Below are 26,819 nucleotides of genomic sequence, written 5' to 3'. Positions count from 1 at the left end.
GAAATAGGAGCATGGCTGGCGGGCATCTGAGGCGCAGAACTCCTAAACAACTTGGCCAAGGGACAGCTCCCAGATGTCCACTCTGGGATTTAGACTCAGACAGTCTGGCCCCAGAGCCCAGTTCTTTCCACAACTGGACAGGGAAATAAAAGAAAAGGAGCACTTGACGAATTAGAAGGGAAGAGTAGAAATTTAGGACTCTACTCCTGCAGAGAACCAAGACCAGCATGTTATTCTGCCTATTCCCAGAGTCTGATACAGACCCAGGTGAGTCTCAGGTAACAGGAAGGCAATAGAATAACAAGAGAGAAACTCCACTCTTTTTATTTTCTTCTTTTTCTCTTTCTTTCCCTTAAGATGACATGCCTTATCTATTTACTCTGTGCCAGGCAGTGCGCTAGCCCTTTATTAGCCTTCACTAATCTACAATCCTAATAAAGCTCATGCTATTATCATTACAACTGTACCCTTTTTGCGCCGGGAAAAGTGAAGTCCAAAGAAGGCAGGTGGTGTTCCTGAAGCTGCGCGGCCACCGGGTGGCAGACTGGTAGGCACACCCGAGCACGTCTGACTCCAAATCCATTCTCCACACATGTCCTCTGTCCCCTTACACAGTAATGACGTGGCGATACAGCCCGGGAGAGGAACTGTGTCTTTGCCTTTGCCAGAGAAGAAAGACCCTATAAAGACACACAGGTCTGAAGGTCTTCATAGGGTTCATTGGCTCACAGGGACAAGATGGCAGACACTAATGGGGGGCCGGTCATTGCCTATAGGGAAGACTGTATTCCTTGGTTCTCATGGTTGTTTTCATAGCTCAAAGCCTATTGCTGTCAGTAACTCATTTCTCAGGACCAGACAGAAAGATAAAGGGGAAAGGCTGCCCCCCAGGTGCCTTATAGGGAGGTCCAAGAGTCCACTTGGAAGGAACCAAAGAAGCCACTGGGGCTGTACTCGGGAGAAGCTGCTTAACCAGGAGACAGTGGCTCTATCTTCAGGTGCCTTAGTTCTCACTCCTCACCCGTGATCACCTTCCCCTCTTTCTGCTCCAGGGCTCGATGCCCTGCTAATACCTTTGTAAACCAGAGCTCAAATGTTGGGGCTGTCTGACTTCAAAACCTGTGCATCTCTTGTACCCTGGAACATGAATCTTAAATAGGGGAAAGTGTCACTGAAAGAGGAAACCTCAAGGCAGTTGTCTGCCACACGGCAGTAGAACAAACAACCTGGATCTGGGCAAAGGCACACTGATAAGAAGACTTTCCCCTTCAATATTTACCCGCTGTGTGCATGAGGTTGGAGTTTCTAGGATGTTTTCCTGTCATCATCTGTCTTTGTATATTCCATTCCCACATCTGCAGCACCTGAGGTTCCATGAGGGCTCACGGCTGTCAGTGGCTGATTTCTTGGGGGTCTGGGGAGATGCAGGGGAAAGGCTGAGCCCACAATTCTGTGCCACGTATAAGAGCCTCATGGAAGGAATTGTGGAGGTGCTACTGGCGGGTTGCAGAACCTGAGCTGGCCGTCAGGGAGGCAGTGACCATGCACACAGCGGCTGAAGTAGGAGCTTGAGTGTCCTCACTCTGTTCTCTCTCTGTCTCTGTGCCTCAGGGCTCTTTGTGCTGCTGCTCTTGCCATTGAGAGCTGAATCCCAGAACTCCGGAGGTGAGTCTGCCCAGCCAGGACTGTTTGTTTCTCCAAATGCCCAGTTCCCTGAGCTCTTCCTCTTCCAGTGGCAGCGATCCCTCCTCTCCCCACCTCTCCCTTCACTATCTGGCCCCCAACAGGCAGCTGGCGCCCTCCATTCCCAGAACCTTCTGACCGTGGTCTCCGTCCCCCAGGCTGTACCCGGTGGTGCCCTCCAGACTCTACATGTGTCAACGCCACTGCCTGTCGCTGCAAGCCGGGATTCTCGTCTTCGTCCGAAGAGATCTTCACCGACCTCACAGTGTCTTGTGATGGTACAGATGTGGGGGTGGTACAGGGCCACGCCGGAGATTGTGGGGAGTTTTTAAGGGGGGGTTGAAGGCGTCCAGAGCCCTCATCCTAGGGCAGTGTGAAAGGTGTGAAGAATCAATGTCTCCACGATCAATAGGTGCAGTGTTGAAAGCTGACACAGAGGAGCTGGGCTACTTGGGCTCAGTCTGGCTCTACCACTGACTATCTCTCTGGCCGTTAGGAAACTAACTTCTCCTCTCTTTACCTAAACTTGCTTGTCTGTACCTTGGGGATAATTAGTGCACCTACCCCACATGGATAGTGTTAGATTTAAAATGCACCTGTGGAAAGCACACGTTTGGAGCGATACAGAGCTAACTGGCAACAATTGCAAACTATTAGACTTGTTGTTGCTGTTATTATTATTTTCAGAGTGCAAAGAAAGGAGAGAAATAGTGGAAGCAACAGATAGAGACGGTGCCCAGAGCCTGGAAGCTCAGGCTCTCCTACCCGCTCTCAGCTCATGGATATAATTCCCAAACTTCACAGCAGCCCACGAGGGGAAAGGAGCTCGCATCGTTTTGAAATGATCAAACTTGGGTTCAAAGAGGCTGAGTGAGTCGTACAAAGGCGCACGACTAAGAAGGTGGTAAAACCCACATCCAGTCTTAAGACTAAGCTGTTCTCATTGTACAACAATGCAAAATCATAAGAGAAAATTATGCTGTTTTTATACCATGAAATACTCTTCAGCATTCAAAATAGTCTTAAATTCACATTTATTGACAAAGGAAATTTTAAAAAATATTTTCCCTTTTTTATTTTAATAGATTTAGGGGCTACAAGTTGAATTTCATTTCGTATATACATTGTGTACTGGCCGAGTCTGGGATTTAAGTGCACCCATCACCGAAATAGCATACATTGTACCCCATAGGTTTGAGACATAGCCCCTAGATTTCCCAGTAGTCTGTGTGGTGGAATGATGGATGATTTTCTTTCTTGTTTTTTTTTTTTCATTTTCTTTTTGTTTTTATATTCTCTTTGCTTTCTACGTGTCCATGCATTGTGTAGTATTTGGAGGAAAGTAAACTTAATCAGAAAAAAAAAAAAAAAAGAGATGTTGTTGTGGCCACTGCCCAGCCCATCCACGACCCTAGATATATTCCTGCAGGTTCCCTTCTGTATCTGTGTGTGTGTTTCTCTGTGGAGACTGCAGACTGGGTGCACGGCGGGGACGAGGTGCTGCTGCTATGTAACTGGATCCCAGCTCTCTGCTCAGTGAACTCGACCCCACCTTTCCCCATCAACCTTGAGGACAGGGCTCCAGCCATTGCCACCATCTGAGGATGGAGGAGGGAAGTCTCATTGCTCAGGTGGGGGCTGGAATGAATCCCTCAGGTGTGCACCCCTTCCCCATTCCTGTCCTGTCCTGGTGCCAACTCCCACAGCCCAGGTGAGGGGGGCGTCTCAGCAGGAAAATCCTCAGGTGCAGAAAAAAGAACTGATCTGGGACCAGGCATGGTGGCTCACACCTGTAATCCTAGCACTCTGGGATGCTAAAGAAGGATGATTTCTTGAGGCCGGGACTTCAAGATCAGCCTGAGCAATAGCGAGATCCCATATCTACAAAACATGATTACAATTGGCTGGGCATGGTGGAACGCAACTGTAGTCCCAGTTACTCGAGAGGCTGAGGCAGGAGGATTGCTTGAACCCAGTAGCTTGAGGTTGCAGTGAGGTACAATGACGCCACTGCACTCTAGCCTGGGCGACAGAGGAGACCCTGTCTCAAAAAAAAAAAAAAAAGTAGATCGGGATTTCTTCTCCGAGGAAACTCACACCTTTGGGAGATGACCCTTTGCCCTGTTGTGTTCCAGACATCAATGAGCGTGCGCCACCCACGAAGGTGTTCTGCAGAGAACTCGCAGATCGCCAGAACGTGAGAGGGAGCTACTACTGCACATGCAGCCCAGGATATGCGCCCACCTCTGGGGCAAAAACGTTCCACAACGAGAATGAGAACACGTGTCAAGGTAAGAACCACTGCATGTCCTCCATCTCCCCGTCCCCGAGGCTTGGGTTCACCAGGACTATTCCTACAGCATCCAGGGGCCAAGACACTGGTTACACCTGTGGTGCCCCAGTCTGAAACAGGACAGGTGTGCATGCACCTGTCCCTCTAGCACAGAGAGGCAGGGTAACAGGGAGGCCAAGGACCAGCCGCCTGGGTCCAAATCCTGGCTTTGCTACCTGATAGCTGCATGATATTACAAAAATTGTTACCTCTCTTGGAGCCTTGGTTTACCCATCTATAAAATGAGAGTGATAATAACGGTGCCTATCCCCTATGCCTGCCGGGAGTATCAAGGAAATTATAAGGGCTTTTAACAGAGCCTGCCACATAGTAGGTGCTATATGCATCTTAATGTTTAAAAAATTTATTATGTGATGCATACTTTCTGGGATATTCTCAAACAGACTGGGCTCCCTTGGGGGCCGTGCCCCGGGACTGGCACTCAGAAGAAAGCTATTTCCAGCCAGCTTGCTCCATCCTTGCCATGGGCTTGCCCCACACCATGGTCTCAGCCCAGGAGAAGCTGGGACTCCATGCATCACCAGGGGAAGCCGGTTAGGGAGGAAGCGGGGCTTCAGGCATCTGCAAGGCCACATGGGAGCCAGCAGTGGGTGGGTGGAAGCTACAACCTGCCCAGGGAGAGAGGATTAGTATAAAGTTCACAGAGTGGGAAGAAAGGAAAGGAGAGGCAGGAGGTGAGCAGGCTGAGGCAGAGCTGTGGGCCCAAGGGGAGTCTGAGGAGGTCAGCAGACTTGCACTGATGTAAAAGAAAAGAACCCACAGCCCTGGTTCCAGCCCAGTCCCTCCTGGCCTCCCTGCAGGCAGAGGGCAATAGAGCCTCCCTGGTGGGAGGAAAGGGGGTTCAGGGCTGGAGTGTGTGTACTGGGCATACACACCTGTATGAAACTCAGCAGGAGGTTCCCTGTGGGTGGATGTTGTGTTACATGCACGTGGCTTCATCAAAGGGCAGAGCTTTCCTGTGAATTCAAAAAAGGCCTCTCCTCTCCAGGTAGACACAGCCACATGTAGGGGCTGGAGAGCGGGCAGGTTGTCAGCCACTGCTCACACCCTTGGCTGGGCATCCTTGTGCAGTCAGCAACCTGCACAACTGCACATGGTGATCATGGATCCTTCTTAGGGCAAACCCCCTGTTTTAGTCAATTTTGCATTGCCATACGGGAATACCTGAGGCTGGGTGATTTACAAAGAAAAGAGGTTTATTTGGCTCAGAGTCCTGCAGAGCGTACAAGCAGCATGGCACCAGCATTTGCTTCTGGTGAAGGCGTCAGGAGCTCCCACTCGTGGTGGAAGGCAAAGGAGAGCTGGCAGCACATGGCGAGAGGAAGGATGCAAGGGAGAGGGGAGGAGGTGCCAGGCTGTTTTCAACAAGCAGTTCTCATGGGAACTTAAGAGAGCAAGAACTCACTCATTGCCGCGAGGATGGCAGCGAGCCATTCGTGAGGGATCTGCCCCTGTGACCCCAACACCTCCCACTAGGTCCCATCTCCAGCACTGGGAATCAAATTTCAACATGACATTTGGAGGGGACAAATACCCAAACTGTGTCATCGTCTGCACACGTGGCGGTGGTAGTCACTGAAGAGCTCTGTTTCTGTGTTAGAAACAGGCCAGGCCCGAGAGAGGGGGGCTCGGTCGGCTGGCTGCACAGAGACGAGGGCGTGCAGGAGTGAGGTGGCAGAGAAGCCCTCGCAGACCCCCCCGGGTGAGAGCAGCCTGCTGCTTTGGCACAGGGCCTGCCTCCTGAAGGCCCCACAAAGTGGTGGACTCAGCTGGGCCCTGTCTGAGCCCCCCTCACCTAGCAGCGACCTTTGCTGCACCTGAGGACACGTCCACCTAGTGGTACAATCCACAGGGCCTGTGACAGGCAGGAGACCTGGGGCCGCTCCCTTGGCATCAGAGGTCCTCGCTGTCCCCGCCCCTGCCAATGGACTTTGTCCCAGGGAGCCTGGCTCAGCCCAACATGGACGGGAGAGTGCTGTCCTGCTAGGACCACCAGGATTCCTGTAAACCTACGGCATCTGCAGCAACACCCTGGGCAGCTACACCTGCCACTGCCCGCCCAGCTTTGTGCTCAAACCGGAGGACCCAAAGCTCTGCGCAGGTAGAGGCCCCGGGAAGACACTGTGAGGCTGGAGCCCAGGCGGGTCCTGCAGCCCAGGAGGAGGGAGAAGATCTGCACATCCTCCCAAGGTCAAGGGACCGCTAAGACTCTGCTTAAAGAGTTGCCTGCCAGGAAGGTCCCGCCCACAGGGCAGGGAGGCAGCAGGGCCCTCTGGGCCCGGAGTTCCCTTGTGAAGCCCCCAGACCTCACCTCTTCCTCATCCCTCACGTGTGAGTGGAAGAAGGCATCACTTCCGGTTCTGAGAAGGGGAACCACGGCCATGGTCAGGCAGGGAGCGGTCAAGAGTCCTTGGTCAGGAAGTCCAGCCCCTGTGACTCAGTTTCCCTCCTGGTTTTACCTAAAGACTGAGGACCATGGTCCCTGCTGCGCCCATCCTGCAGGGAGGCCACCATACATTACTTTGAAGGTGAAGCTGAAGGTCACCAAGTGGCGGCACGTGCAATAATGGCCCTTGGTCTGGGGCAGTGAAAAGATAGGAAAGGGGGTGCACTGAGCAGGGGGTCCTGAGCTGGTCGGGGCAGGGTTTGACCCTCTGGCTTTGTCCTCAGACGTGAATGAATGCACCTCCGGACATAACCTGTGCCACAGCTCCACCCACTGCCTCAACAAAGCGGGCAGCTATGAGTGCCAGTGCCGCCAGGGCTGGAGGCCGGTTCCCGGGTCCCCCAACGGCCCAGCCGACACCGTCTGCGAAGGTCCGTGGCCCCGATCCCACATTGCCGCAGACCCGCAGCCAAACACCCGGTCACACACTCATCGGCACCGACACCCCAAGCAGAACGGACGCTGGAGGCTCCACGCTGTGCCAGCCTTTTATTCTTTGGAGACTTAACCTGGAAAGATCTGGGGGTCCCGGGGAAGGAACTGGGTGCTGACGGGGACGTTCAGGGGGACCTCGGGCGGCAGCTGATGAACTGGGAGGAAGGTGTTTCAGTGTTTCCGCAGCTGCACGTCTGTACGGGGCCCACCTGCTGCGCTCAGGCCTCTCCACTCTTCCCGTAACCCAGCGTCCGCCACTCCAAGGGGGGCACTAACACCGGGAAGAGTGAGGTGGGGATGCGGACAAGAGAGGGGACCCTCTCGGGGCTGGGACAGGGCCTGACCCCCTTCTTTGGGCCCCCAGATGTGGACGAGTGCGGCTCCGGGCAGCATCGCTGCCACACGTCCACCGTGTGCATCAACATTGTGGGATCGTACAAGTGCCGCTGCCGCCCAGGCTGGAAGCCCAAACCTGGGCTCCCGAATAACCAAAACATCACTGTCTGTGAAGGTACGTTCTGACCTGGCCTCAGAACCTCCCCCCCTGCCCGCCCCCCCAGACACTCGCAGCCTAACGAGCCGCTGTGCTGTTCCCTGCAGAGACGCCCTTTACCAACTGGACCCCGCCCCCGGGCTCCCACAGCCGGGTGAGTGGCCCCAGCAGGGACCGGGAGGCAGAAAAATCCTCCGCACAGCACCAGGATTTGGTGTGAGCTCTAACCCCCTCTTCTCTCCTCTCCCAAGCGTCTGTCTCACTTCTTTGACAAAATCCAGGATCTGGGCAGAGACTTCAAGCCAGCATCAGCCCCGGGCACCATCGCCGTAAGGGCAGGAGGAGGCATCCCGCAGAGGACGGGGCGGCGGTTTGTGTCTGGAAGGAGACAGGCCCCAGTGCAGCGGGCCCTGCTCTGACTCCCTGCTCTCCCAGGGCTGGTGGAAGAGTGGACACTCTGGTTGTTCCACACGCGGTTAGACTGTTACTGTCTTTCCTCTTCCTGCTCCTGGACGTAGAGCTGATGTCATCACTGATATTTCAGAGGAGGACTGGTTTCTAAGGGGCTGTACTCCAGGGCCAAGGATCATCCAGAGCCACCGTTATCCCCAAACAGTCTCTGGGGTCTGTTCTCTGGGGCTGAGTGGTTAGGGTGGTCATGCAGCCCCTCTGGCCTGTGGCCCACTGGTGCCCTGTCCCCATCCCTCCAGGACCTCATGTGGAATGTGGATGAGCTGCTGGAGACCCCTGGGGACCTGGAGAACCTGTCCCGCGCACAGCAGCGCTGTGTGGCCACCCACCTGCTGGTTGGCCTGGAGGATGTCCTGAGAGAACTGAGCAAGAACCTGCCCGATGGGCCACTGACCCTCAATTACTCTGCAGGCACAGGTATGCACAGGTGTGCCCCAAGGCTCCCGCTTGCCCGTGCGCTGCCTCGTTCCTCGCTCAGTCCCACTACAGCCAAGTGACCACACTTGTGTCTCAGTGCTACTCCTTAATCAAAAGATTAGAAAGAAATGCACAAATATGTAAGTAATACACATTTTCATTGTAATATATAAGTGGTCAGCAGCAAAATAATGACAATGAAGAACTTAACAAAACAGAAACAGCTTCCAAAGGAAATGATTTATTTAATTTGGAAGAATATAAATTGACAGATAAGTGTGATTGTTTTATTGAGGTAAAATTTGCATAACATAAAATTTACCATCTTAAAGTGTGCACCTTCAGTAGACTCTAGTATGTTCACAAAGTTGTACAACCATCACCTCCATGTCTAAAACGTTTCCATCACCCCAAACATAAGCCCTATATCTACCAAGCAATCACAACTCATTCCTCAGTTCCCCCCATCCCTGGCAACCACTGATCTGCTTTCTGTTTCTATGGGTTTGTCTTATCAGGATATTTTATATTAATAGAATCATACAATATATGAGCTTTTAGTCTAGCTTCTTTCACATACTATAACATTCCTGGGGTTTATCCATGTCGTAGCATGTATCAGTATTTTATTCCTTTTCAGGGCTGAATACTATTCCATTGTATGGATATACCACCCTGTGTTTATCTCTCCATCCATGATGGACGTTTGGGTTGCTTCCACCTTTGGGCTATTGTGAATAGTGCTGCTATGAATATTGGTGTACAGGAATTATTTAAATACCTCTTTTGGTAGTTTTGAGTATATACTTAGGATGGAATTGCTGGGTAATATGGTAATTCTATGTTCAACTTTTTGAGAAACCACCAGACTCCCAAGTGGCTGCACCATTTTACATTCCCACCAGAAGCACATAAGGGTTACAACCTCTACACCTTCAGAAAAACTTTTGACTTTCATTTTGTTTGTTTTTAGTAAGGCCTTTCTAGTGTATGTGAGGTTATATCTTATTATGCCTTGGATTTGCACTTCGCTAATGACTAATAATGTTTAAAATCATTTCATGTGTTTGTTCACCACTTGAATATCTTTTCTGGAGAAATGTCTATTCAAGTCCTTTGTCCATTTTTTAATTGAGTTGTCTTTTGGTTGTTGAGTTGGAAGAGTTCCTTTCATATTCTGATAGACCATTATGACATATGTCATGTGCAAATGTTTTCTTCTGTTCTTTATTGTTTATTTACATTGATGGCCTTTGCACTTTAATGAACAGAAGTTTTAAGGATCAATGACACCTATTTACTCTGTTTTTTTCTTTCTGTTGCTTGTGCATTTGGTGTCCTATTTAAGAATTCATTGTCAAATCCAAGGCCAGGAAGATTTATTACTGTGCTTTCTCCAAAGTGTTTTAGTTTTAGTTTCTAAATTTGGGAATCTTTGACCTCTTTTGAGTTAATTTTTGTGTATTATGTGAGGTAGAGGTCCACTTTCTTTCTGTTGCATGTGCATATCCAGTAATCCCAGCACCATTTGATGAAGAGAATATTCTCTCCCCCATCGAATAGCCTTAGCACCCTTCATTGAGAATGAACTCACCATTGACATATGGGTTCATTTCTGGAATCCCAATTCTATTCTGTTGGTCTGTGTGTCTATCTTTATGCCAATACCATATTGTTTGCATTACTGTAGATTCATGGTACATTTTGAGATCAGATAGTATAAGTCCTTCAAATTTGTTGTCCTCCAAGTTTGTTTTGGGTGTTTGGGTCCCTTGCAATGCCATGTGAGTTTTAACACAAGCTTTTCTATTTTGACAAAATAATGTAGGTTGTGGGGAGATTGATAAGGATTGCGTTGAATCCATGGACCAATTTAGGGAGTATTGCCATCTTAACAATATAAAGTCTCCCAATCTATGCACACAGAATGTCTTTCCATTTATTTAGGTATTTAATTTCATTCAAAATCTTCTGCAGTTTTCTGTGTTACAAGTCTTGAGCCTTCTTGGTAAATGCATTCCTAATATTTTGTTGAGGATTTCTCATCCATGTCTATAAGAGATATTGGTGTATAGTTGTCCCGTGAACTCTTTGTCTGGTTTTATTATTAGAGTAATATTGATGTCATAGAATTATCTAGGCAGTGTTCCCTCCTCTTCTATTTTTTGGAAGAGTTGATAAAGAGTTGAAATGTTTATTCTTCCTTAAGTGGCTGGTAGAATTCACCAGGGAAAAAGCCCTCTGCTCTAGGCTATTCATTTGGGATGTTTTGATTACTGATTCAATCTTTTTACCTGTTATAGATCTGTTCAGATTTTCTATTTAAGTTGGTTTTGGTGGCTTGTGTATCACTAGGTATTTGTTCCTTTCATCTAGGTCATCTAATTTGTTGTGCAATTGCTCATGTCATTCTTTTATAATCCACTGTAACTTCAGACTACACATGTGTGTGTTCATATATGTAAATATACACACATATACACAAAATAATCATATGTCAGCCACTATGAGCAAAATTCCTAATGTAACTTCCCTTATATAATCCCCACAACTCAGAACTGTCCCTGAAGGTACAGGAGCAAGGAGACGGAAATGTCACCTTGAGTCAGACTCAGGCAAAGATGCACCTGAACTGGAATCTGGCACAGAAATCTGGTGACACAGGTAATGACTGAGATGAGTACAAAGTTAGTGAGGCTTCATGGTGGGACAAGTTGCCCAAGGATATGGCAAAAAGAGATTTAAAGATTAAAGGGAAATGTGGGGTGGGTGGGTAGGGGCCCAAGAGAAGAGTTCACATGAGGAGGAAGAGGCCCCGCTGGGGACCCAAAGATGTTAACCTTGGCCTCGTCCTGCAGGCCCTTTTGTGGTGGGCCTTGTCTCCATCCCAGGGATGGGCAAGTTGCTGGCTGAGGCCCCCCTGGTCCTGGAGCCTGAGCAGCCGGAGGCTCTGCCTGAGAGACACAAGGGCTGGCTGCAGGAGGCCCCCGCCATCCTGCTCTCTCATGTCAACTCTGCCTTTCTGAGCAACAGGGACGCCCAGAACCTCAGCTCCCCAGTCACTTTCATCTTCTCCCACCGTGTGAGTGCTGGTGGGGTGAGGTGGTGGGTGTTGGAAGGAGCCTGAGTCCTGGGTACAGCCTTGCTGCTTAGCTCAGCCTGAGGGTTTAGGGGGGCTTTGCCACAGGTACAAAATCTCCCCCCCCCCCAAAATCACCCATCTCAAGCCAGCTCTGGGTCTAAATCTCTGAGTATCTGAATCACCAGCTCACACCTGTGCCCTGTACCTACAGTGGGTGATCCCTGGGCCAAGGCAAAAGGTGTTCTGTGCCTTCTGGAAGCCTGGCCAGAAGGGACGTGGTCATTGGGCCACCACAGGCTGCAGGACGGTGGACCCCAGAGACACCAGCACCACCTGCCACTGAAGCCACCTCAGCAGCTTTGCCGCCCTCATGGCCCACTACGACGTGCAGGTGAGAGGAGATGCACTCTGCATGTATTTCTGTGTAACACATTCTCACAATTGTGGCAGGTTATAAAAAACCCAAATTTATCATCCCAGTTTCTATGGGTCAGCAATCTGGTATGGCAAGATAGGTTCTCTGCTCAGCGTCTTACAAGACTGAATTTGTCATGTCAGCTGGGGCCGGATCCCATTTCAGGTGAGGCTTGAGGTCCTCCATGCTCCCCGGTTGCTGGCAGAATTCAATTCCTTGTGGTTGCAGGATTGAGGTCCCACTTTCTTGGTGGCTGTCAACAGGGAGTGATGCTCACTCCCTGGGCCAGTCACATTCCTTCTCACGTGGCTCTCTCGCCAAGTACCAGTGTTGCTATCTGGAGGCCAGTGGAAAATATCAATCACATGGAAGCGCTCTTCAGCTTTGAATCTGTTGTTTTCATTCCCTCATGGTTTTAAGAACATTTGCAGAAAGAGGTGGGGAAATGTGAAGTTTAAGCTACCACCATCATCAAAGTAATTTTGTTCCTTCAACCAGGGATCTGGTTCTATACCTGTAAGCACTGGTGACCAACAAGGAACAGGTGGTGCCAGGATGAGGCCTGCAGAGTCTAGGATGGGGAGTAGATGCTGGGTCATCGAGGTACAAGTCTGCCACATGGCAGCACATAATGGGGACAGAAGAGAGTGTTCAACAAGAGGCTTCACACCTGCATGAGCCTCGCCTATCAACCTGTAAACTCAGTGACACACAAAAGTCAAGAGAAAACCAAACCCTTGTGAGTTCCATGGCTTCGTCGTGAGTAAGGACTCTCTTTTTCTCCCTCAGTCCTCCCAGGGGCTGAATTCATCAGTTCAGAACCCTGTAAAATCATAAAATTCTCAACCTAGATTAACTTGCCCATCAACTCCCAAGTCTTCCTGGCTCCTCCATTCCTGAATTTGCTAAGCCAAGAAAGAAAGAGATAAAAATGGCGGTGGGGGTCATTACCCCAGAGGAGGAAATTATGACTGTGAATGTTTCTTTTCTGGGTTCCAGGAGGAGGATCCTGTGCTGACCGTCATCACCTACGTGGGGCTGGGACTCTCTCCGCTGTGCCTCCTCCTGGAGGCCCTCACCTTCCTCCTGTGCAAAGCCATCCAGAACACCAGCACCTCACTGCACCTGCAGCTCCCGCTCTGCCTCTTCCTGGCCCACCTCCTCTTCCTCACGGCGATGGACCGAACTGAACCCAAGGTACTGGCAGTGGAGTTCCCAAGGACTCCCTTCCTTGCCAGGCGATGGCTGCTCATGGAGTGGTGCTGCATTCGATGCCCTAATACAGTGACCCTGAGTCCTGGGGAAGGCTAGAGGAGGAAGCTGCCAACTTCACATTGCCTTATTCAATTAGAAAACACATCATTTCTCTCTCTCTCCCTCCCTTTTAACTATGCCCCTTGTCAGCAGGAAGAAAATAAATCATCTCTTTGCAACTCCATTATAAACCAGAATTCTCCCCAGTGGCAGGGTACAGGAGAGGTCCTGGCCACACTCAGACCTGACTGTGTTCCAAAGTGTCTCTTACTCCTCCCCCAGGCGCTGTGTGCCATCATCGCTGGTGCCTTACACTATCCCTACCTGGCCTCCTTCACCTGGATGCCGCTGGAGGGCCTGCTCCTGCTCCACACTGCATGGCACCTGATGGTGGTCAGCTTCTCCAGTGGGAGCAGATTCATGAGGAAGCTCACGTTCCCTGTGGGCTACGGAGTCCCGGCTGTGATCGTGGCCTTTTCTGCAGCATCTCACCCTCGCCTTTATGGAACACCTGCCCGGTAAATGCAGATTCCCACTGTCCTCATCTACTCTAGCACACCCATGGCCATGACTAGAACAGACGTAGCATTTTGATTATGCCAGAGCATAGTATGCAGAGAGACACTAAGTAATAATCCCTAAGTCCAAGGGATTATTACTATAATCTTTCTGGTAAAAATTATAATAAATAAGGAGAATGTATTTAAACCTCTGTCCTCGAAGTATGAAATAAAAAGAAGTACTCAAGACATCTTTTTTGTTTTAAATCTAATCGACTTCATCTAAATCTTATAGGATGCTCCAGTTTTTAATTTGGAAAAGTAGACCTGATTTAAATAACCAAAATAATTGAATTTGTCATAGTTAAGATTTACAAGGTACTTTGTGTCAGGCACTTTTCTAGCTGTTTTTTTTTTTTTTTTTTGGTTTATTTTTTGCCTAATTGCAGTGGCTAAACCTCCAGAACAACAATGACTGGAAAAGCAGACAGTTTTCTCTTGTTCCTGAACTTAGGGAGAAACATTCAATCTTACCCCACTGAAGTAGGATGTTGACTTATGATTTTTCATACATACCCCTTTTCAGGTTGAGAAAATTCTTTTTTATTCCTAGTGTGTTGGATGTTTCTATAACAAAAAAAGGTTTGATTTTGTCAAAGGCTTTCTACTCAGATGATCATATGATTTTTATCCTTTATTTCATTAGTGTGTGTTTTACATTGGTGGATTATTTGCTGTTAAACCTGCCTTATGTTGCTGGGATAATTACCCTTTGGTCATGGTATACTATCCTTTCTATACGTTGCAAGATTCGGTCTGCTAGTATTTTGTTCAGGATTTTTGCATTCATATTCATAAGCATATTGGTCTACAGTTTTCTTTTCTTGTGATGTCTTTTTCTGGTTTGCTATCAGGGTAATACTGGCCCCAGAAAATAATTTGAGAAAATAGAACAGTTCTCTCCTGTTCCATAATATTTTTGGTTTTGTGAAGAATTGACATTCTTTTTTTTTTTTTTGAGACAGAGTCTCACTCTGTTGCCCAGCTAGAGTGAGTGCCATGGCATCAGCCTAGCTCACAGCAACTTCAAACTCCTGGGCTTAAGCGATCCTACTGCCTCAGCCTCCCAAGTAGCTGGGACTACAGGCATGCGCCACCATGCCTGGCTAATTTTTTCTATATATATTTTTAGTTGGCCAGATAATTTCTATTTTTTTTAGTAGAGACGGGGTCTCGCTCTTGCTCAGGCTGGTCTCGAACTCCTGACCTCAAGTGATCCACCCGCCTCAGCCTCCCAGAGTGCTAGGATTACAAGTGTGAGCCACCGTGCACGGCCAGACATTAATTCTTTAAATTTTTGGTGAAACTCTCTGCAGCCATCTTGGCTGAGGCTTTCATTTATTGAAAGTTTTTAAATTATTAATTCAATAATAATTTGAATTATTATTCTCTTTGCTTGTTATAGGTCTATTCAAATCATCTATTTCCTCTTGAAACAGTTTTGGTAGTGTTTCTAAGAATTTGTCCATTTTATATAAATTATCCAATTTGTGGTCGTAAAGTTGTTTATAGTTCCTTACTATCTTTTTTTTAATTTCTATTAAGGTCAGTATTGATGTCCTCTCTTTCATCTCTGATAATCTGAGTTTTCTTTCTCTGTTTATCAGTCAGGCTAGCTAAATACTAAATACCAATTTTGTTCATCTTTTCAAAGAATTTCCATTGTTTCATGGTTTTCTAAAAACTCTTTGATTCTCTGTAGCATTTAGTTCGTCTCTAATCTTCATGTCCATCTTTCTGCTTGACGTGGGTTTAGTTTGATTTTCTTTCTCCAGTTTCTTGAGAAGGAATGTTACATTGTCAATTTAGAATTTTTACTCTTTTATGATGGCCAGATACAGGAGCTCACACCTGTAATCCTAGCACTCTGGGAGGCTGAGGTGGGAAGATGAGTTGAGCTCAGGAGTTCAAGACCAGCCTGAGCAAGAGCAAGACCCTGGCTGCACTAAAAATAGAAAAATTCACCAGATGTAGTGGTGCCTGTGGTCCCAGTTACTCAGGAGGCAGAGGCAGGAGAATCACTTGAGCCCAGAAATTTGAGGCTGCAGTGAGCTATGATGACACCACTGCATTGTAGCCTGGGTGACACACTGAGACTTTGCCTGAGAAAAATTTTTTTAACTCTTTTTGAGATAGCCATGAACAGCTAAGAATTTCCCTCTAAGCACTGCAATAGCTGTATCCTGTAAGTTTTGGTATCTTGTATTTTATATTTTCACTCAACTGAAAGTATTCTGTAACTTCCTTTGTGATTTCTTCATGGGCCTATTTGTTATTTAGGACAATGTTGTTTAATTTCTATGTATTTGTAAACTTCACAAATTTTCCTCTGTTATGGATTTCTAATTTCATTCAATTGTGGTCATAAAAATAGTTTGTATGATTTCAATCACTTTATTTATATTGAGGTTTCTTTTAATGCCTAACATATGGTCTATATTGGAGAATATTTCTCGTGTTCTTGAGAAGAATGTGTATTTTGCTATTGTTGAGTGGAGTGCTCTGCAGGTATCTGTTAGATCTAGCCAGTTATTGTGTTGTCCAAGTATTCAGTTTTCTTGTTGATTTTCTGCCTCATTATCTTATCAGTTATTGAAAGTAATGTTGTATTAGTTTCCTGGGGTTGCCATCAAAAGTTACCACAAATTTGGTGGCTCCAAATAACAGAAATTTATTTTCTCACAGTTGTGGGAGCCAAAAGTCCAAACTTGAGATGCTGGCAGAGCCACAATCCCTCTCAACATTCTAGAGGACAATCTTTCCTTGCTTCTTCCAGCTCCTGGTGGTTCCAAACACTCCTCAGCTGCAGGGTGCATAACTCCAATCTCTACCCCTGTCTTCCAGTGACCTACATTCTCGTGCCCTAGTACTCGTGCTCTTTGTTTTTTAGCATGGATTCAAGTGACTGTCTAGTGTCCTTTCATTTCATCCTGAAGGAATATATCTAGTATTTCTTGTAGGGCAAGTTTACTCGCAAAAACTTTCCTTTTTAATTTAGTTTGAAATACCTTAATTTCTTCTTCATTTTTGATGGATAATTTAGTACATATGGATGTCTTTGTTGACAGTCTTTTTCTTTGACACTTTTAAGGTGCCACCCCACTAGTTTCTGATCTCCATGGTTTTCAGACAAGAAGTCATTTTTAAATTATTTTTGTGGATCTCTTGTATGTGACAAATCAGTTTTCATTTGCTGCTTTTGAGATTTTCTCATTTTCTTTGACTTTTGTGAATAAGAGTACAATGTATCTACATGTGGATCTCCTTGAAATTATTCTATGTGCAATTTGTTGAGCTTGTTTAGTGTGTAGATGAATACATTTGTTCAAATTTGGACAGTTTTCAGCCGGTAATTAATTTTTTTTCACTTTCACTTTCTCTTATTCTGAGACTCCAATTATACGTGTGTTGGTATGCTCAAGCCTGTGCCATAGTTCTCTGAAGTTCTGTTACTTTTTCCTCATTTTGTTCTCTTTCCTATCGTAAGACTGCATCCTCTCTATTAACCTATATTCAAGTTTGTGGATTCTTTCTTTGACCAGCTTAAATCTGCTGTTGAGCCTCTCTGGTGAATTTCAAATTTAAATTATTATATATTTGAACTCCAGAATTTCTATTTGGTTCCTTTTCATAATGTTTATCCTTTTATTGATATTCTTTGGTGACATGTTATTGTCATATATTAATTATTTAGACAAGGTTTATTTTAGTCATTTTAACATATTTACAGTAGGAGATTTAAAGATTTCATCTACTAAATCCCAAATCTAGACCTCCTCAGAAATATTTTCTTTGAGCTGATTTTTTCCTGTGTATGTTGCATACAGTTCTTTTTCCTCTGTGTATCCCATATATTTTTGTTAAAAACTAGACATTTTAGATAATATATTGCAATACCCCTGTTATCAGATGCCTTCATCCCCATCCCAAAGTTTATTGTTGGTGAGGGTTTGTGTTGTTTCTTAGCGGCTTTTCTAGATTAATTCTGTAGATTCAGTATTCCTTGAGGCGTGTGACTTTTGAGTTCCTCACTAGTTTTTTGAAAGTTCTTGTCTTTATTTTTCATCCTGGGTCCTAAGTGTCATACCTGGGTCCATATGAATTAATGGACACCCAGTGATTGGTCAGAAGATTTCCATAAAGTCCTTGCCTGGCTGTTTTGCATTCTTTTTCAAGAGTATCTGTGTGAGAAGCCACATCTTCAAATTTCAGGAAATTTACAGTGGAATCTTAGCTTTCACATTCACATTAAGACATCATGAAGTCCCCACTCCCTAGTTGTACTAAGCAAGGCTCAGTAGTTTCTCCTGAATAGACTATTTTCAGTTTGTTTTGTGGATTTAGGTAATTTCCAGTGTTTTGGAATGCAAGGCTTTAGTTTTGTAACTTTGTTGTTTTAGAAAAAGAGCAAGTTCATCAAAGTTCTCACACCTCCATTCAGGAAGTCAATCTCCTGGATTTTCACTTTTAACCACAACATTCTGCCAAAGTTTATGTTCACCTGCATCAGCTAAACTCTTTCTAGGTGTTCTTCTTGCATACTTCATGCCTTTCTTCTCAATATACACTACAGTTGCCCTGACATGTCCTACCACACACCTTGCCCTGATATATTCTGCCCCACTCTCCCCTTTTCCCTGACATAGGACCAGGAGTCAAGTCTGTCCATGTCTATCAGTAAAACCTCGAGCAATAGACTTAAGCTCTCAGTTACCAACCTGTGATCATAACAGAACCTCTCTTTTGCACTGTTGTTAAAAATTAAATTGAAAACTCTATAAAAAAGACAAATAAGTCAACTTAAAATGGACAAAAGATGTGAATAGACATTACTCCAAAGAACAGATGTGAATGACCAAGAAGTGCTGAAAACTGCTCAACATCATTAGTCATTAGGAAAATCCACATCAAAAGCCATACAATGAGGTCATTTCACATCCACTGGAATAGTTAAAATTAGAAAGGCAAAATAATGGTGAGGATGTGAAGAAATTTAAATCCTTGAACGTTGTTTGTTGGAATGTAAAATGGTGGGGCCATTTCAGAACACAGTTTAACCTACAATATGACCCAGCAATTCTATTCCTAGGTGTATACCTAAGTCAAGTAAAAACATATATCCACACAACACTTTGTACATGGGCTGGAAGTGGCTCACATCTGTAATCCTAGCACTCTGGGAGGCTGAGGCGGGAGGATTGCTTGAGCTCAGGAGTTCAAGACCAATCTCAGCAAGTTCAAGACCACATATGTACAAATAAGAGAAAATTTGACTGGGTGTGGTGCCCATGCCTGTAGTCCCAGCTACTCAGAAGGCTGTGGCAGGAGATTGCTTGAGCCCAGGAGTATGCGGTTACAGTGAAGTACAATAGGGACATGCTAGCTGGGACAATAGAGTAAGACTCTGTCTTCAAAACAAATAAATACAAGCAGACAAACAAAGAAACCTCCAAAACCCAACTCTGTACATGAGTGCTCATAGCACCAGTATTCAAAATAGCCAAACCTGGAAACAACCTAAATGCCTATCACTGATGAATGCATAAACAAAATGTGGTATAGCCATATACTTGGATATTATTCAGTCATAAAAAAGAACTTTCTAAAGATTATTCAGCCATGTAAAAATGCTGTAATATGGGTAAGCCTTCACAATATTATGCTAATTGAAGGAATTCAGCAATAAAAGACCAAATACTGTATGATTCCATCTATATGAAACGTCCAAAATGGGCAAATACATAAGGACAGGAAGTAGATTCATAGTGGCCTCAGTCTGGAGTAGGGGATGGAATGTATGTGTAATGTGTACAAAGTTTCTTTTTGAAAAATCAGAAACATTCTAAAGCTAGATTATGGTGATGGTTGCACAAGTCTGTATATTTCAAAAAACCCCACTGAACTGTATGCTTTAAAGAGTGGGTATTGTGATATGTAAAGTATATCTCAACAAAGCAATAAAAAATTTAAACTCAGTTGATCAGTTTTGCAGCAGATAAAAACATTAAATTGAATAGTGCAAGAAAAAACCCTTAAAATCATGTTAGGTTTACAGGACTCTCAAACACAGTTAACACATTTACATACTTCTCCCTGCTTCAGTGCTGTTTATCTCAGTAACATCCACTCAGCTCACGTGTAATTTACTTGGGGAATCCTCCTTAACCATCCTAATCCCATACACCCCAAACTAAGTATGACATCCAATGGTACAATGACACATTCTGATAGCCTTCAATTTTTGTTTTATTGTTACAATGTGTCTAATTGTGTGTATTCTTCCTGAGTTGAGATTTGTGGGATTTAAGAACATATTTCTATTTTTAAAATTTTTATTTCAGCATCCTATGGGGGGTACAAATGATTAGGTTACATACATTGCCTTTGTCCCGGTCTTATCCAGGATAATACAAGAGGTGCTAGATCACCATTGTTTTTTATGGCTGAGTAGAACTCCATGGTATACATACACTACATTTTATTAATCCATTCATGTATTGATGGGCACTTGGGTTGTTTCCACATCTTTGCACTTGTGAATTGCACTGTTATAAACATTCTAGTGCAGATGTCTTTTTTATAGAATGTCTTTTTTTCCTTTGGGTAGATACCCAGTAATGGGATTGCTGGATCAAATGGTAGTTCTACTTGTAGTTCTGACCATGTTTCTTAAACCCCTGTATCTTCAGAGCCTACCACAGAGGACACACTCAATATTTGTTGATGAAGGAAGGAAGAAAGTGGGGAGGGGGGAGGGAGTGGCTTTACATAACTGTTCCATAGCTCCAAGGACCAATGCACTTTTTATTCTCTCTCTTGCTCAGCTGCTGGCTCAACCCAGAAAAGGGATTTATACGGGGGTTCGTTGGACCCGTCTGTGCCATCGTCTCTGTAAGTGATGTCGTCTGAGCATTCTTACTGCCCAGCGGAGGGTCACTAGAAGAACAGGATCAGAAGTATGGTGACAAGATCAGAAAGTCCCTGGGTGGTCGTGGGTTGGGTTGGGTTTTCTAAGACTGCTCTTAAATCTTCAAACTCTAACACTGTTACTCAATATTTAAAAACTGCTTAAGTGTATAATTGATGTTGGACAGGCTGGGATGAAGAGATAACAGTATTAAATTTTATTCACTAAACCTGTGGTTTCCTGAAGGTAAATTTGGCTTTCTTTCTGATGTCCCTCTGGATTTTGAAAAGCAGACTGTCCTCTCTCAACAGTGAAGTGTCTACCCTCCAGAACACAAGGTAAGTTGGAGAAGAGAGTGACAACCACACAGACACGTATGGTTCCCAAGAGCAAAGCCATGTGCCCTGATGTTACTTCTCAGTGTCTTCTGAGGAGACCCACAGTAAACAGATGCAGCCGTCCTTCCATAGCCACCACCTCAAATCCAGTGGTCTGCTGCCGACAACCCCTGCAGAATGTTCTGTCCATCTCTAATCCCAGCTTGGGAATCTCTCAGCAACAGGTGAATTGACATCAGTTGAAAAATGGTAGATATATACAATGCAATACTATTTGACCATAAAAAGAACAAAATTATGTCATGTACAGCAACATGGATGGAGCTGGAGGTCATTATGTTAAGTGAAATAAGCCAGGCACACAAATACAAATATCACATGTTCTCACCCCTATGTGGGAGCTTAAATAAACTAATCTCAGGCTGGGATGATGGCTAATGCCTGTGATCCTAGCACTTTGGAAGGCCGAGATAGGAGGATTACTTGAGGCCAGGAGTTTGAGACTAACCTGAGCAGGAGGGAGACCCCATCTTTACAATAATTAGAAAAATTCACTGGGCGTGGTAGTGTATGCCAGTAGCCCCAGCTACTCAGGAGGCTGAGGCAGGAGGATCACTTCTGTGAGCTAGGATGATGCCGCTGAACTCTAGCTTGGGTGACAGAGTGAGACCCTGTCTCAAAAAAATAAAGTTGATCTCTTGGAGGCGGAGAGTAGAATGAATGATACGAGAGGCTGGGAAGGGTGTGGGGAGCAGTGGGAGATGAAGAGAGGTTGGTCCATGGGTACAAACATACAGTTAGGTAGAAGGAATAAGGTCTAATGTTTGATAGCAGAGGAGAGTGACTATAGTTAACAACAATGTATCATGTATTTCCAAATAGCTAGAGGAGAGGACTCAGAATGCTCCCAGCACAGAGAAATGATAGACACTCGAGGTGATGGATACCCTAAATACCCTGACTAGATCATTGCACATTCTACGCATGTAACAGAATCTCACCCGTACCCCAGGAATGCATACAAATATGGTTCAATTAAAAAAATAAAAGGTAAACAATGAACATTCTTTGGACTTTTGTCAGCAGTCCTATGACAAAAGTGCAAAGAATATTTATGTTTTCATGACTGTTCCCCCACACAGCCTGCACTTTCATACCCTACCCTCAGTTTCAGCTCCCTCTCACCCCTCCAGCAATCCTCCCCCTGAAAAAAATCCTAGTCAACATCAAATCGTCTAGGAGGACTGGGTAGTCCTTTGCTGCAGGCACCCTTGTGCAAAATTAAATGTTCTTTCTCCTAGTTCCTATCATTATCCTTTCCAAATTTTGCACGTCATTCTTTGGTTGTATTACTCATTTGAAGAGACTGTGAACTTTATGCAAATAAAATCTCCCTTTGTTATGAATATTTATAATGCCCAGGCTCTAACACAGAGCCACATGCACAGTACATGCTCATTAATGTTGGTTATGTAAAATTAAAAATCTTCATAATGCATCAAAAACTTTTGAAATGTGTATTATGAAGTGTGACTCTTCTCCTTGGTCCAAGCCAAAATGCCACCCGGGACCCAAGTGGCGTTTGTATTGTGGGGTATCAGACAGTCCACATTCAGTCTCAGAAATCACCTACAGGCGAGAGCATGGCACCCACAGATGGAGGTGAGAGTAGCCTTGATTCTGTTCCTCTGTGTGTATCATGGGCCTCTTTCTCATCCAACCCAGGATGCTCACATTTAAAGCAACAGCTCAGCTCTTCATCCTGGGCTGCACGTGGTGTCTGGGCATGCTGCAGGTGGGTCCAGCTGCCCAGGTGATGGCCTACCTCTTCATCGTCATCAATGCACTGCAGGGAGTCCTCATCTTCCTGGTGTACTGCCTCCTCAGCCAGCAGGTACCACTGCCCAGCCCCACCCAGGACTGTTCCCGTCCTCACCCCTCTCAGTGAGCTCAGAACATGTCTTGTCTCTGCAGGTCCGGGAGCAATACAGGAAATGGTTCAAAGGGATCAGGAAAGTGAGAGCCGAGTCTGAGGTGTACATGCTTTCCAGCAGGGCTACATCTGACACCTCTGGTCCCGGCACGGTAAGAACACGCATTGCTCCCCGAGCACATCACTAACTGGTCCACTGGAACAGCACATACCTATCATGTTGGCCAACCTGGGTGTACGGCACGTGATACTCTAGGATGGCTCACACTTGGATGACTCCTGGACTCACTAACCATTAGCAATGGTCTCAGTTTAAATGTTTGCTTGTTAAAAAATCCTTTACTATTACTCCTTAGGGAACTGTGCTCACCTTGTCTTGGATGCATGAACATTCTTACTGAGCACCTACTATGTGCTATGCATGGGTAAATAAATAAGCAGGAATTGACGATTGAAGCAGTGATACACATTCTACTCAGAGATACATTTTCCTATATTTTTTCCTCTACATACCACTCTACTTCACAGTCACTAGGCATTGTCACCGCAAAGGAGGCAAATGTTGGGGAAATGCTGTACATATTTTTTTTTTTTTTTGAGACAGAATTCTCACTTTGTTGCCCAGGCTAGAGTGAGTGCCGTGGCGTCAGCCTAGTTCACAGCAACCTCAAACTCCTGGGCTCAAGCGATCCTACTACCTCAGCCTCCCGAGCAGCTGGGACTACAGGCATGCGCCACCATGCCCAGCTCATTTTTTTTTTCTATATATATTTTTAGTTGGCCAGATAATTTCTTTCTATTTTTAGTAGAGACGGGGTCTTGCTCAGGCTGGTCTCGAACTCCTAACCTTGAGCAATCCACCCGCCTCGGCCTCCCAGAGGGCTAGGATTACAGGCGTGAGCCACCGCGCCTGGCCAATATTTTTAAATTTAGCTCAAATAAGTGCGATCTGGGATTTAGGCTTTCTTAGCAAGCCAGCCAGTGGGTACTGCAGAGTGCCTCTGCTAAGCACTCTGTACCCACTGCAAGACCAGGAAGGACAAACAGTAATGGCAGCAGGTAACTCATGGCAATGATCACTAATAACTAACATTTATTAGTTCAGACTTACAAAGTTCTTTTAGCTATATTTCCTCGCCTCTTCTTCCATCTTCTCTGGACTCTACGTATGATTACAGCCCCATTTGACAGATGAGAAAAGTAGCAGCCTACTTGCATTTATGTGAAGTATACAGGGTCTCTTTAGCCAGGGAGATTTTTTTTGTTGTTGAGACAAGGTCTCACTTTGTTAGGCTGGAGTGCAGTGGTGTCATCATAGCTCACTGCAGCCTCAAACTCCTCGGCTCAAGTGATCCTCCTGCCTCAGCCACCTGTGTAGGGAGGACTGTAGGCATGCGCCACCATACCTGGCTAATTTTTCTATTTTTGGTAGCAATGGGGTCTGACTATGTTGCCCAGGCTGGTCTCAAACTCCTAAATTTAAGTGATCCTCCTGCCTTGACCTCCCAAATTGCTAGGATTACAGGCGTGAGCCTCTGTGCCTGGCCAAATGTCTCTTTTTAAATAAATTGTATTGTGTATATTTAAGGTTTACACCATGATGTCATGGGGTACATATAGACAATGAAATGGTATCTATATGGGAAGCAAATTAACATATCTATCCTTTAATGTAATTTTTGTGGCACAAGCAGCTAAAATCTATTTCTTTAATACATTTTTTATTTTCTTTTTAAAACAGAACTTATAGGTTGTCTTTCTACAGTCTTACATATCATTTCTTAAAAATTATCGTTTCAGTTTAACAATGATAGAAAGAACTTCTGAATTATATCCTACTTCTTCGTGGAAAATCTGGACATTCTGTGAGATGTTAAGAGGGGAATATAGACTTTGTTGTGTGTGTTTTGAGAAATTCGTCCTGTCAGCGATGGGAAGGAAGTGGTGGAGGGCAGGCTTGTAATTTGATTCCTGGAGAAACTGGAGTTTTTCTGTACCCTACAGTGTGCTCAGCAAACTCTCAGCATACAGTCGCCCAGCTGTGGCCCAACTTCTCAGTTACTCTGGGTTAAGCCCTTTTCTATGGCGGCTCCTTCTTACAAAGACTCTCCCAGATGCTAAAATTCTATAAGCAGAAAAACCAGCCAAAAAGGACTTTCAGACCAACAACATCCAAAAAGACTGGAATATTCACACAATGATCTGCATTACTTTATTTCTTTGTTCTCTATTTCTATGGGTTTAATTATTTACTCATTCAAAAGTATTGATCACTCACCATGTCCCCGGCACAGATCAAGAGAGACACACAGGTCCTGCCTTCATGGAGCTTTCTGGGGTAGAGGGGAAATGAAGTGATTCCTGCAGCCAGAGTTGACTGAGAGGCTGAAAGATTCCTATAAATCCAGTCTCTACCGAGAGGCAACTGAAACATAAACCATTTTATAAGCACCGTCTTCTTTCATCTTCACACCAAGACACAGATAGTTTCTAATCTCAGGTCAGGAACATGCAAAAAACTTCATTTCAAAAAAACATGACCTGTAGGACTCCTATCTGGTCCAGCTAAATGCCCTTTCCACTGTGTATTATCTGCTTTCCTTGAACAGAAATTCTACAAGACCACAAAACCTCGAAGATGCACAGATAAAGGCTGATGAACTGTCAGCCTAAAAAAATAAAATTATTAAAATGATAAACAGAAATAGATGTGATACCAGGAACTATAACCTCTAGCTATTGAAACCCTTCTTAATCAAGAACCAAAAAGCAAAACTAATAAATAAAAACTTGAAATGTTAAAATCCTAAAACCTCTAAGTGACAAATACCACCATAAACAAAGTTCAAAGTCAAGTAATTAAAATATTTACACTACCTTACAAAGGATTATTAAGAGCATAGGGTTTACTTAGAAGTTAGAAAGAACTCCAGCCAGCCACGGTGACTCATGCTTGTACTCCTACTACTTTGGGAGGCCAAGGCAGGAGGATTGCTTGAGCCTGGGAGTTCAAGGCTGCAGTGAGCTATGATGACACCACTGCACTCTAGACAAGGTGACAGAGCGAGACCCTGTCTCAAAAAATTAATTAATTAGTTAATTAAAATGTAAAAACTATTCTTACCTTGTAGGCTGTACAAAAATGGGCTTTTGACCCACCACCTCCTAGTCTGCTGACTCCTGTGTTCAGGGAAGCTCTTCACTCTCTACATTAATTTATTCATCCATTCGTCAAATATTTGATGAGCACATGTAGACATACCTGAGAGATATGGTGGGCTTGGTTCCAGATCACCACTATAAAGCAAGTATCACAATAAAGTGGGTCACACGAAATTTATGGTTTCCCAGTGTAAACAGAATTTATCCTTACACTATACTGTAGTTGAAATGGAAGGATGCCTGCAACCAACAGCCAGCAAGGAACTGAGGCTTGCCAATCATCCTGTGAGTGGGTTTGGAGGTGAATCCTTCCCTAGTCAACACATAAGACAAGATCCTAGCCCCAGCAGACAACTTGACTGCAGCCTCGTGAGCGATCCTAAGCAGAGGACCTAACTATGCCACCCCAGATTCCTGACACAGAGAAAGTCATATAATAAATATGTGTTGTTTGGATGAACAGATAAAAGAAAATGTGGTATATAAACACAGTGGAATATTATTAAGCCTTTAAAAAGAAGGCAATTTTGTCATTTGCAAATGGATGAACCTGGAGGACGTTAAGTGAAACAAGGTGGGCACAGAAAGACAAATACCACATGATCTCACTTATATGTGAAATCTACAAAAGTCCATGATGTGAACCAATATATAAAATCAAATATTATATGGGACATCAGAGCTCATTTACTTCCTGCTCTGGGTGTTACACTGTAGGAAAGGCCATAATTACAAAAGGGAAAAGAAATTGTTTGAGGAGCTTCGGATTTTTATTTCAAAAGGAATAAAATCTATTTTGTAACAGATTATTGGATTTAAATTCAGTCATAACTGATTCCACTCAGAGTTGAAAGTAAGCTTGATTTCAAG

At 45.0% G+C, this 26,819-nt stretch overlaps 1 protein-coding gene across 1 annotated transcript; it reads left to right on the top strand.

The window, feature by feature from the left end:
- Window positions 1-227: 227 nt before the first annotated feature.
- On the top strand, window positions 228-23,063 carry LOC123636965 (adhesion G protein-coupled receptor E2-like). Its single transcript, XM_045549746.1, is given in 20 exon segments — window positions 228-267; window positions 1,612-1,665; window positions 1,842-1,961; window positions 3,819-3,974; window positions 6,045-6,137; window positions 6,707-6,853; window positions 7,282-7,428; window positions 7,518-7,564; window positions 7,662-7,739; window positions 8,121-8,298; window positions 10,855-10,962; window positions 11,157-11,380; window positions 11,592-11,771; window positions 12,795-12,992; window positions 13,332-13,567; window positions 20,434-20,500; window positions 20,763-20,854; window positions 22,580-22,748; window positions 22,829-22,957; window positions 22,959-23,063. Coding segments are annotated over 20 exon segments (2,568 nt in total).
- Window positions 23,064-26,819: the final 3,756 nt, after the last annotated feature.

Source organism: Lemur catta, chromosome 1 (genome assembly GCF_020740605.2).
Source record: "Lemur catta isolate mLemCat1 chromosome 1, mLemCat1.pri, whole genome shotgun sequence".
NCBI classification, from domain to species: Eukaryota; Metazoa; Chordata; class Mammalia; order Primates; family Lemuridae; genus Lemur; species Lemur catta.
Note: the sequence above shows the minus strand (reverse complement) of the source record. Positions and strands in the feature narration are given on the sequence as shown.